The 12,215-nt window shown below is 50.5% G+C and overlaps 1 protein-coding gene across 1 annotated transcript; it reads left to right on the top strand.

The window, feature by feature from the left end:
* LOC146756333 (uncharacterized) lies at positions 1-5,025 on the top strand. The gene is made up of 9 exons (XM_085524370.1): positions 1-820; positions 1,449-1,520; positions 1,854-1,913; positions 2,587-2,658; positions 2,967-3,062; positions 3,306-3,413; positions 3,787-3,846; positions 4,485-4,629; positions 4,905-5,025. The coding sequence occupies exons 1-9, from the start codon at positions 502-504 to the stop codon at positions 5,023-5,025; spliced, it is 1,053 nt and encodes a 350-aa protein (XP_085380496.1). The 5' UTR covers positions 1-501.
* Positions 5,026-12,215: the final 7,190 nt, after the last annotated feature.

The following is a 12,215-nucleotide window of genomic DNA, read 5'->3' as shown; positions in this document are numbered from 1 at the left end:
AATAGAGCTAATGACATATTCTAACAGAAATTGTGACACACTCACACCCTGAAATTGAGTTTATGATATATTTTGACCAAAATTGGAATGGCAGATATCATTTGTCCTGCAAAAACAAATGGATTTTTCTCAAATTGCTCTGTTACAACAAACTAGAGCCAGGCAGACTGAAGAAATAGGAAAATCTATCAATCAACCCATCAAAATGCTCTGGCAATTGATGGAACTGTTGGTGCTACAGATACAGCTCGATTTGCCATTTTTGTTAGAGGCTGTGATAACAAATATAGTGTCACTGAAGAAACGGCTTCTTTGGTGCCACTGAAAGTCAAAACTAAATCTCTGGAGCTGTATGAAGCAATAAAAGCAACATTACAGTGATTTTCTTTCTCCTTTCACAGCACCTGTGTCTCCAGCATCCCCTCCCCCCCAAGCCTTTCCACGATTCTGTTTCCATGATGTCAATGTGGAAACCTCAGCTGTGGCCTCCGGCTGCTCCAGATGAGTGCCGATCCTCTCCCACCACCACAGTGCACACAAGCCCAGGGGGAACCTGGCCATGGCAGCGGAACAGATCTGCATCCTGGGGGGGACGTGAGGTCACAATGCCCGCTGTGCTCGATGAGGTCACAGTGCTCAGGGTGTGTACCCCAGGTGTTCCGTGCTGGCCCCAGCACTTGCTGTGGCTGCAGCGGTGGTGGTGGCAGCATGGCACGAGTGTGGGGGGCCGTGTCCCCCGCCCGCCTTGCTCTCCTCCTCCTACTGATGGCCATGTGTTCCAAGGAGACTTGTGCTGCACCGTGGCGAGCTCCAGCAGCAGGTGGGTGGGCAGAGATGGGACCAGGCTGTTGTCCCTGTGGCCCTGTGCCACACTGCCCCGGGGCTGCCTTTCCATGGGGGTTTGTTGGGAAGGGGGCCAGGCAGCACCCCAGGGGCCAGGTGTGGGTTGTGGAAGCAGCGCTCCCCTCAGGGCTTTCTCCAGCCCAGCCAGGCCATGGCTCTGCTGCTGGCTGAGCCCACCCTGGAGGTGTCCTATGGGAGAGCTCAGAAGAAGCGTGTTGGGAAAAGCGTGAGCATTTCTGCTCTGGCTTCCTGGTGCTTCCCACAGGCAAATCCCAGTTCCCAACAGAGACACCCAGCTGGAGCCCAGAGGAAGGAACAGGCATCGTTTCCTCTGGTGCTTTAGTGGGAGATCCAGCAAGGAACTCCCAGTAAGAAAGCCCTGACGGGCTATATACCCTTCCATGCGGTCCCAGAGGTGTGTTGCAAGTGGCCTGGAGAGGGCATTTGAAAAGCTGCCGAGTGCCAGGCTCCAGGTCACCCAGGTCATTCTCTAGCTTTGGCAATCACGGTCTGAGTCTCCCATTCCATTACCTGACACCCCCCAGTCACTAAGGGAGAAGGCGCAACATGCAATGGGAACATCTCTCATCTGTTCTTGATTTTAGATGATGATGTTGGAGTTCCTTATCCAGATGTTTTGGTGGATACTGATTTTGTGCCTCAGGGGAAACCCAGAGGTAAGTTGTGTCTGTTTCCTTGAAGACAGAAAAATGAGCGTTGTAATGATTTATTCGGGTACTTAAGAACCTCCAAAGGTCTTTCAAGTCTCTTTGTGCCTTAAAAGCCGTACACAGATCAGCTGAGAGTAGTTCTTTACTTGGAGAGTTGTCACATTTCAGTGGGAGGGCAGCCCTTGCCACTCTTTGGAGGAGAGAACTGATGCCTTTGCTGTTTGGGCCATGTCATTCCCCGACCTGCTGCCAGTCTTTGCAGGTCACTGCAGAAAAACCAGGCCCCAGTGCGCAGTGGAAGCTCTCCTCACCTTTTTCTGATCACACTTGTGCCTGCAGGCCCTCTTGGTGGATTACCAGAATGGAGACCTGTGCCTGAACCTGGAGTGGATGCCAGAGGTAAGTCACCAGTCTTCACCTCATGATCTTCGCACATATTTGGTTGTGGAAGTTCAGGAAGGGTTCAGCTTTTCACTGCCTGGTGGTTTCTTGTCTATGAGAAGCTTGGGCAGTCACTGTTCCTTGGGTGCTGTGTGCACCCACTGTCCCGTTGGCTTTCTCTCCATCCATCGGAGATCTCTCTAGTAAGAAAACGCCAATGTTCTTCCATGCTGTCTCTGAGGACTGTTTCACGTGGCCTGGAGAGAGTATCTGCAAAGCTGCTGAGTGCCAGCCAACTGCCAGCCAACTGCCCACCTGGCCCCTCTGCAACTTTCAACCCAGCTCTGGGTGCCACATCGTCACCTGAGCCCCTTCCAGTCACAGCAGGTCCTAAGGAAGAGAGAGATCACAACGCACAATGGGGATGTTTCTCATCGCTGTGTGATTACCGCTGTGCCTATAAGCAGTGCCTTGCCAAAGCCTCCATAATCTGGTCCATAAGCCTCCGGGCAATCCCACAGGAAAGGGCCTTTAGATCTTCCCCTTCTCCTTCCACCCCCTTCTCTTCTCCAGACAGTTCCACACAGCCTAGTAGGGAGAGAAGAGTGCTATGCAGCAGTGCTGTCATTCCAGGTTAAACCACCATCCAGCCACATCTGACAGGAGCTGCTCTGTCTGTGTTTGTTGACAGGTGTGGGTAGCATTGGATGGGATCCATCTTCCCTGCTGAGCTCCAGGACAGAAGTCCCAGCAGCTCCTAAGGGTATGCTGTGAATTTTTGCTTCCTTTGAGAGATGCCAGCTCACAGCCCTAATGTCAGCCAGGCACGACCCCCTGGCACCATCTGCTCTTCAGTGATGCGGTTCTGTAGGTTGCAGTTTGTGATGGAAAGTTCCCATTCTTTGGGTGCTGAAGTGCCTCCAGGGAAGGCTGTGCCAAATACTTGGCTGCCTCCTGTGCTGGAGCCGCACAGGCATCCCAGGAGTGGCTGCTGTCTCATGACTTTGCTGAAAAGACCACTCAGTTCAATACCTTGTTTGTCTGAAATTGATCCCAATACTTTCTGTTCAGGTCCTGAGAGACAGAAAGAGGCGCTGGGAAGAGGAAGATACCCACAGAGGCTGTCCTATATGCCAAAGAAAATCACAAAGGAGAAGGCAGCACATGGTGGGTGTATTTCTGTCTGTCCACTGAAAGTCTTGGGAAGCTGATGTATGTATTCTATTTGTATATACATCTATATTCTAGATGTATATACATGGAGCATCTGCAGTGTGCACAGCAGGAACCTTGCTGTGGTGATGCCCCTGTGTCTGAACTGGCTTGCAGCATCACCTTCCTGCTGAAGATACCATCTTCCTGATGAGAAGCAGTTACTTACAGCCCTACTCTCTTACCTCCTTTCTAAAGGGACTGACGCAGAGCCTGCTCACAGGGATGCATTTCAGCAAGGCATCCGTCACATACTGCCCATCCCTCTGGGAGAAAGAGAGGCCTCGCAAGCAGCTGGCACTCCAGGTAAGGGCTGCCGGTAGAGCTCCGTGGCCATGGCTAGAGGTTGCTCCCCTCCCACTGCACCCAGTTCCCAGGGACTTAGGAACTTTGTCCTTTTGGGAACAAGGCCACCAAAACCACATTCAGCAGAGATGAGAAGGAATAGGAGCCTTCAGCATACCTCCCTCACACAGTCCCTGCATTCCAAGCTTGCTGTGCCTCCCTTGAGGCTCCAGGCACACCAGCAGCCCGGAGAGGGGTCCCTCCTGCAAACTGAGGTCCAGAGAGATGCACTGACTCACAGATGGGGCAATGGCATAGAGGGAGCCTCCTCGTCCTTCTGCTTCCTCCGTGCCTGCACCATGCTGAGACTTTGCCTTTCTCTCATTCTTCACAGCGCTGTCAAAGCCCGGGGAAGCCCACCACAACTGGGTCTATCGTTTTCTGAGGAATCCAGGTAAGCAGCGATCTGGCAGGAGTTCATAAGCAGGAGAAACATCCTGAAAACTAGGAGCGTGCAAGTTGTGCCCATGCCGGGGGGAAGGAAAAACGGAGAAACAGGTTCAGGTGCTGCTGAGGGCCCTGACTCTGCCCCCGTGGAGTGGGGTCTGAGGGGGAGGGGAGAGCTCAGGGCAGCACTCCCTGCACAACACGACAGTGGTTCTTGTCCACGTCACTCTTAGCAGCAACTGATTAAACAGATGCACACACTCTCCTTCTGCTCTAATGAGTTTTGTTTAGTCAAACGACGTGTCCCAAAGGGTCACGGTGTGCCTGCCTGCGGCAGCACTACCCAGCCTCACAAGGCAAGGGTAGGTGAGTGCAAAAGAAATGTTAGAGCATGATGGAGAAGAAGGAGTAAATCTGGCAGAGCCAGGGCATACCCAAAGCTGAGAGGCAAATTAGAGGCTCCAGAGCGCCTCGATGCGCGGTGCCTTTGGGAGTTCCCTTTGCTTCCCCTGGAATCAGGGAAGCATTGCAGCCTGAGGATTTTCACTTGTTCCAGGAGTCCAACAAAATGGAAAAAAATTGTCAGACCTCCTTGAGATTTCCATTAGGGCACGATACACAGCAATGACCACGTTGTTCCTCCAGGTGTGCCTGATGCAGGACATGCAAATGCCAAGCAAGTTAAAGTTGGTTGGAAGTTCTACCTGATACTTGCTGGAGCTTCCTTGGGTTCCATATTGCTGGGGACGAGTCTGTGCTGGCTTCTTATTTTCTGGTACAGAAACAGAAAGTGAGTTGTTGACCCCCATCCCCATCCTGCCAACTCTTTACTGTAGGGCTGCTGTGGGCCAGGAGGCGTTTCCAGTTAAAGCAGCGTAAAGAGACCAGTTAGTTGTTGGCTCACATGGTCTGCGATTTACACAGTTAGATGTTGTCATTGGCTTCAGCCCATCCTTACTGCTGGGCCAGAGACAGGCTGGGAGCTGAGGGTGGCACTTTGCCATGCACTGTGAGAAAGCAGAGCAGGGGCTCTCCTGTGCCCTCAGCACGTTCCTCTCTTCACAGGCGCCGCTATGAAGCTAAAAAATGGGCTAAGCAACCCGAGTACAATATCACCATCTACGAATGTGAAGAAGGTTCCTATCTGGGGATCTTTGAGAAGCCCAGGAGCCCCCAGTCCCAATAGGCATCTACGCCGTCCCCTGTCCCCCACCCCCACCCTTTGGGGGACAGAAAGAACCTACCCGGGGTGTAGGCTTGCAGTCATCGGCCAGCACTGGAACAACGTCTGACTGGCAGATGACCAACAGGCCCAGCAGCCCTCGGCCCCACCGGGCATCAACGCCGCCTCCCCCATCCCCACCGCCATCATTCAGGGGGCGGGAGTGGTCCCCTCAGGGTGTCAGCTCCGGAGTATCACCCAGCACCCGGACAACTGCTGCCTTGGGGAACCATGAGAGGCCCATCAGCCCCCATCCCCTCCCCCCCCCCCAGCACCACCTCTGCCCTCTTCCTCCCCTCCAGCATCCATCAGGGGATGCAGAGTGCAAAGGTGGGGAAACAGTCCAAGAGACAGACAACCACTGCCTGGGGGAAGCACAACCAGCCCAACAGCCCCCCACCTCCCCAGGCACCACCCTCCCATTCCCCTCCACGATCCTTCAGGGGACGGGAGTGGCCCCCTCAGGCACCCCCACTGCTCTCCCGCTCCTCTCCACCATCACCTCTAGGAGGTGGGAGCAGCCCCCCCAGGGTGTCAGCTCAGGGGCATCATCAGACACATGGAGAACCACTTCCAGGGGGAAACAGACCAGACCCAGCAGCCCCCAGACCCCCCAGCAACACCTCTACGCTTCCCTACACCATCATTCAAAGGATGGCAGCAGCCCCCCCAGCATGACAGGCCTGGCCACCCCCAGGCTCCCCCACAGCCCTCCCCTCCACCATCCCTTAGCAGGTAGGAGTGCCCCCTGCCCACAGTGTCAGCTTAGGGGCATCAGACACCTGGAAAACCAATGCCAGGGGGAAACAGACCAGGCCCAGCAGCCCCCAGCCCTCCCCAGCACCACCTCTGCTCTCTCGCTCCTCTCCACCATCTGTCAGGAGGTGGGAGCACCCCCAGTATGTTGGTTTGGGGCACCATCTGACATCCACAGAACCACTGCTGTCATCAATCAGAGTTTTCCAGGCTCCACGCTACCAATAAATTGACAATAATAGCACAATTGTCCGTGTACTGCTGTCGTGTCATTACCTGACCCACTACCGGACCTTGCATGTCACTTGGCATTGGCAGACAGCCATAAAATGAGTGGAAATGGCTTTAAACTCCAAGAGTGGAAATGGAGGTAGATGGGTAGAGGAAATTCCTCCCCCAGAGGCAGTGAGGCCCTGGCCCAGGCTGCCCAGAGGCTGTGGGTGTCCTATGGCCCGCCTCAGGCAGGGGACAAGGGTGGGAGTACATGATGCAAAAGCTCCAGTGCTTCTGCATGAGGCTTCCCAGACAGCAGGCACCATCCTGCTCTGACTAGCAGGTAGTCATTTGCTTGGCAATTAGAACTAAGCAAGAACTATGAGTACATTTTCTCCCTCCTCCATTTCATTTTGCTTTGTGGGCTGGTCTAATCCAAAAGAGAAAATTTCCACCTTCATCAGCACAGTCATTCCACATAAACTTTCCTGTAGTACAGATGGGCTCTACTGTAGGTAATGATAACCTCCTTACTGAACAAAGATGGCTGTAATCCCACTGTGTATTAAGGATGCCAACTCCTGGACTTACCACAGCGCCTGTCTTGAAAAGGAGGCAATGGACTGCCTGTGTCACACCTGTAGCTCGCATTTGCTGGTGAAAAGGACTCTTGAATTTGCTGTATCCATGCTCCAGAGCTTCTGCAAAGGATACCAGGGCAGATACAGGCATCTAAGAAAAGCAGCACAGAATTAAAAACACATTTCAATAACCTGTAACTGCTAGCTAGACCATTTTAGAAGAGGCCTCAGAGAGCACTTTGTACCTCACAAATAAAGAACATCTTAAAGCATCTTAAAGCAGTACTTGAGAGAGTGTGAATCACATTCACTTTCTCACACTGACTTTCACCTCCCCATTTACGCTGTGGATGAATCACTCAGGCAAATATACATACACCAGTCATGTACAGAGACTCTCCTTGACCAAGGTTGATTTGTTCTTGTTCAGTTCAGAGCAGTTGTTGACGCAAAGAGGACTGGAGCCTGAAGAGAAGTGGTGAACAGCTCAGTTCTGTCTGTCCTGGAAGGCCGTACCTTCTGCCACCTCCTTCCTCCTCTCTTGGCTTTCTAGGATTTGATTGATGACTTGACAGCGTTGCTGCGTGGGAATTCTGAGAGGGTGATGGTTGGGATGATGACTCCCACCACCATGTCCAATGTGCACAAAGTGAGGAGGGCTGTGAAAGTTTGGAAATCTTTCTTTTGTATTGCTGAAGTTCTGGCCAAGGACTTACTGCTTTGCTATGAATGTCTTCTTCATTTATTATTAACTTTTAAAGAAATCTGATTGCATGTCAGGAGCTGTTGTTGGTATCTGAAATCTTGCCTTGGCAATTCCTTGGGGAGCAGGAACAGAAGAAGGCTGCCTGATGGAAATTCTGGCTTCTTGCAACAGTGAAGAGATTCATCGCATTAATGAGATCTCCAAGCTTTATCAGTAGTTCAAAAGGCCGGGCCTTGTCCTGCTGCCTGACTTTCAGTTGGTGTGTGTGCAGGCAGGTGTGAGGAGGAAGGAATCTGAGGAGCTTTTAGGTGTGACATGTTGGCCAACCTAGCTGTGGCTGTTTGTTCAGAGAGGATCCAGACTAGAATTTCACCAGCAACTGAACTGATGTAAATAAAATGGGGAGGAGCATTCTGTCTACCAGCAGGACGTATGGTTCTCTTGCCAGTTTCTTACTGTCTGTGCTTCTTAATTGGAGGCTGTAGCACGAATGATGATGAATGGAGTGCTGCAGTGATGCTGAGAGCCCTGGGCACAGTTGACTACTTAGCTAGGTTACAGCTGGCAAATGCTGTAGGCAGCACCCAGGTATTGGCTCTGCTTCTAACAGATTCCATGTCCGTGTGTTCTTGCTAGAGTATGGCTGCTCCGTCGAGGATGACGTCGTATCCAGCACATCTTCCATGTTTCCAAGGGTCCTCGTGTCCCTTGCAACAGTGAGCAAAGCCGAGGGGAGAAGGGGTTGAATCTTCTTGTGGGCGCAGCTCTGTACTCAGCGGTGAGGAGCTCCAGGCTGACTTTTTCTCACCGAATGTGTCTCATGGCCTGCTCCTCAAACCCATCTTCTGCAAGGAGGGGATTCTGACTCTGGGTGTGCTTGAATGCCATGGGCTCTTTTCCAGTAGATGCTGTGGTGAGCTGTGTCTTCTGTCCTTGAACCTTTGTAGGGTAACAGAGATGAGGGAATGTATGTGGATGATGCCCTTGCTCAGCAGGATGCTGTGGTGTGTAGGAACGTGCTTCCTTGCAAGAGCAATCTGTTCTTGTGCATGTGATGTGTGGTGAAGAGAAGCCAACCTGTGAAATGGGAATAAATGGGTTTTGCTCTTGTTTGCAAGTCTCTAATGAGAGGTCTGTAGGTAGACTGGTTACTTAGCAGGGGCAATGGCATTTCAGCTGTGAGTTGCCATGCCTGGTTGGTGCTTGTTGGAAAATATCCATGATCTGGACAAGTAAGAAAAGAACCACAACAGAGTTTGATCCTTAGTACTTACCAGGTGTGACGTCTAGGTAACCAGTTTTCCTTCCCAACTTTCTCAACGCAAAATTTTTGGGGTCTGTTGCTCCCTGTACAAAAATCAAACGAGGAATTCTTAGGTCTAACTGCCCATGTATACCAGTAGATAATACATGACAATAGTGCGTGAAAGCCTTGAAGAGAAAACAAGACTATAGCTTCTTGCAGAGCACAAAGACATCTGCCTCTCACTACATCCCTCTGAAGAAATCCACATAGTGAAATGCATAAGTATGAAGCGGTTTTCAAAGAAACTCAACCACTGAATCACATTGTTGGTTTGGTACTGGAAGGAATCTCTGGAGTTTACCACCTAGTCCTTCCATTCTGATCAAGCAGGGATACCCAGAGCAGGCTGCCCTGCCAGGACCACATCCAAACCATCTATCAAGTCACTGATGCAAGGCATGTTCACATTCCCTCCATCCCTTTTTCTGTCACAGCTCTACCAATATGCAAGATTCAGAAAAAAGATTCCATATAAATTCATTCATGAGGTCAGCAAATCCTCCCACTGGTAATCTGCACGTTCCAGTAATGAACTGTAGAAGTCTCATTCTCTTCTCGTTATCTATTTCTTTCACAAACTGAAAGATAATAATTAACACTGAGGTAAAGTTTAATATTGATACGTTCACTTCCCCATCACACCTAGGACAGCTGGATTAGCAGTTATCATTTATATTTACACACTATGTATCTGTTGAGTAATTCTGACTGTTGCTCATTAAGCTGCTGCTGTGTTCTTGTGAGGAAAAAAGAAGTCTACAAACCTCCCAGAACCACAGTATCTGTCTGCTGGTTCTGCTATCATGCCGGTAGATGGTATGGCCTCTGCCAGTCATTCAGATCAATTTCTTGCATTCCACACAGGAACACCTTTAGGGGAGAAAAAGGATCATAAACATGGAAACTACAAGCTACAACTTTGCTTCTACAGCAAGACTATTGTACTGAAATACTACTGTACTTCAAAGCACCTGCAATCACAGTACGCTCATTTTTAATATTAAACTCTCAAACTTCCACAGCAAATAATAACATCCGCTCACAAAGAAAATGTGGAGAGGTGACTAAAGAGAAATCCCAGTCATGAAAACATTTGTATTTAGACATTCAGACCATACTTTCTCATTGCCTAACCATACAATTCTGGGCTAGAAATATGATGTTCTGCTGCAGAGGATAATTTGGAGAGACCAAAAGCAGTTAAAACCTGCTCCACTCAGTAATTTGACCATCCGTTGGTATTTGGTTCTTATCTCCCTTGCTTTCCAATTGCTCACTCTTTAAACACATGCAAATCACATTGTCAAGGATTACAAAAACACTGTTAGCCAAAAAATTTGCACTGGCAGAATCTTAATGTTAGAAACGTGTAAGTTGGTTGCCAAGAAGAAAGTGAAGAACAACACACTAACCAAATACTAACTGATACATAAGGCTTCACTCGCACATCCAGAAAACAGAACCGCCAGCCTTAATGAACTCTGCACTTCAGACACTGACTGACATTCAAGTATTACGTGTAGAAGCATGGATCTGGCAATGGTGAAGAATCCTTTACCTCCAGCTCCTTAGCATCAAAGGACCGCAGATACTGTTGTGGCAGAATTTCATTGAAGCCTTCGAAAAAAGCTGTGTCTGTTCCTCAGCGCCTCAGGAAAGTCTCCATTCTGCTACCAGCCTGGAAAAGACACAGAAGGATCATTTAAAACGGGCTACGCTAACCCAAATTCATCTTTGTTAGTTTGTTTTGAAATGAACCATAAGCTGTGTTAAGAAAAAAGATGGAAAGTTCTGGGGATAGAGCACTTCACTCTGCACAAACAATTTTAAGTTAAAACCCTATGTTTCCAACCACTCAACTATGGAAAGCATTTTAGGCTCAAACAGGAGGAAGCATCTACTCACTGATGATATTAATGAGAGCACAGCAGTCCCTTGCTACTCGGAGCAAGAAAAAAAATGCAGAGCTGAAATCTTCTAACATGTTCCATTAGAGACCCGAAGAACCTGAACCCAGGGAGAAGCAGATATTATGCTGAATTCAAGCCTAACCTGTCAGATGAACTGGAATCTAAAGGAGAGATGAAACTCTGGGGAACGTAACACAGGACCCAGAGTGTGACAAAAGAACATTGCTTAAGCTGGAATCTGAGCTCTCCTCGGCTCAAAACCAGAAGAGAACGGTCTTCTGCAGGTACTCCCTCCTCTCTATCCCAATGAGAGAAATTCTACGGCCACAGAAATAAAGTGTGCAGAAAGCCCATCTGCTGGAGACAGAGGAGTGAGCCGTGCTTAACCAACACTGCTTCAGCGCACCCTTACAATAAGGCACACCTACCTTGTGCTGGCCTCGCAGGAAGCTCGTGACGCAGCTCCAGACTGCTGTCCTGAGGCCCAGCTTCATTTCACGGCCGCTCACGCTCTGCTGCTGGACATTCTGCAACGGAAAAGCCACCAGATGCAAATACCATTCCTTGCAGATGGCATCAGACCTCCACTCTCATGGCAGTCACACTCACGGCTCTGGGGGAGAAAGCAGACATGTGCTTACCGAGCAAGCGCTGTTTGTTGCCAGCTGCTGGTAGGAACCCACTCCTAACCCTACAGTACCAACAGTAACCTATGCCTAACTCTACTATGGGAACAATCATCAACTCCTAACACTACAGCACAAACAGGAATGAACTCCTAACAGGAAAACACCAACTCCTAACACTAAACCTACTCCTAACACTAAAACACGAATAATAATCTATGCCTAACTCGAAAACACCAAGCCTGAAAGAGGAACAGATCTTAAAAAAATGCCACCCAGCTAATGCCGGGGGCGGGGGCCGTGCAGCGGGTAAGGAGCTCAGCGCCTGGACCAGCCACGGTGGAGCTATGATGGTGCCAACGCAGGGCCTGGCACGGTGGTGTGGTGCCAGGCCAGCTATGCCGCGGGCGGATCCACCTCCATGGGCTCCTCTGCAGGTGGATCCACCTCCATGGGCTCCATAAGGTTGCTCGTCACCAGGCTGGTGCAGGTGCGATGGAAAGTGGCTCTCTTACCCCTCCTCTGCCTGGTGGTCATGGCGGGACCCCTCCTCCTTCTCAGTCCTAGGGCCCCCAGCTCCATCCTCCCACCTGAAACTGGGCCAACTTCCACCCTCACCCTCTTTGCAGCTGACATGTCTGTTATCTGCCACAGCTGTCAGAGGCGATTGCGTTGCGCGCGGCAGCGGTGACCAAGGTGACGTGGTGAGGGTTCTAAAATGGCGGCCGCACTGCTGGCACTGGCGTTCCACATGGGATGAGGAGGGGGCTGGAGGGCAGGGCACGGCACGGGAGCTACAAGGCGCTCCCTGTGCCCAGCAGGCAGACCTTCTCTCCGGCCAGCAAGAGGGCACAGAGGAGCCAGCCCTGAGAAAATGGTCCTCGGCCTCCTTCACCCTTCCCCTTCTTCCACAAGGGAATCTTTTTGGGCTGCCACACTATTGTGGTTTTGCAGTTTTTCTATTGCTATTCCACATCATAACATCACCTGGAGATCACAGATTGATCTATCAATCATAGATTGATCTAGATAAGGCCGTGACACAGACGTGCTCCT

Source organism: Coturnix japonica, chromosome 27, assembly GCF_054131305.1.
Source record: "Coturnix japonica strain WE chromosome 27, WE-NBRP24, whole genome shotgun sequence".
Classification (NCBI taxonomy): Eukaryota; Metazoa; Chordata; class Aves; order Galliformes; family Phasianidae; genus Coturnix; species Coturnix japonica.
The sequence above is the reverse complement of the archived record's forward strand: the minus strand, read 5'-3'. Positions and strand labels throughout refer to the sequence as shown.

Excerpts from the sequence above, each read along its gene's own strand:
- LOC146756333 (XM_085524370.1), top strand. The coding sequence starts at position 502 with ATGAGTGCCGATCCTCTCCCACCACCACAGTGCACACAAGCCCAGGGG. Across the intron at positions 1,914-2,586 it reads ACCTGGAGTGGATGCCAGAG|GTGTGGGTAGCATTGGATGG; the intron begins GTAAGTCACCAG and ends GTTTGTTGACAG. Across the intron at positions 3,847-4,484 it reads TCGTTTTCTGAGGAATCCAG|GTGTGCCTGATGCAGGACAT; the intron begins GTAAGCAGCGAT and ends TTGTTCCTCCAG.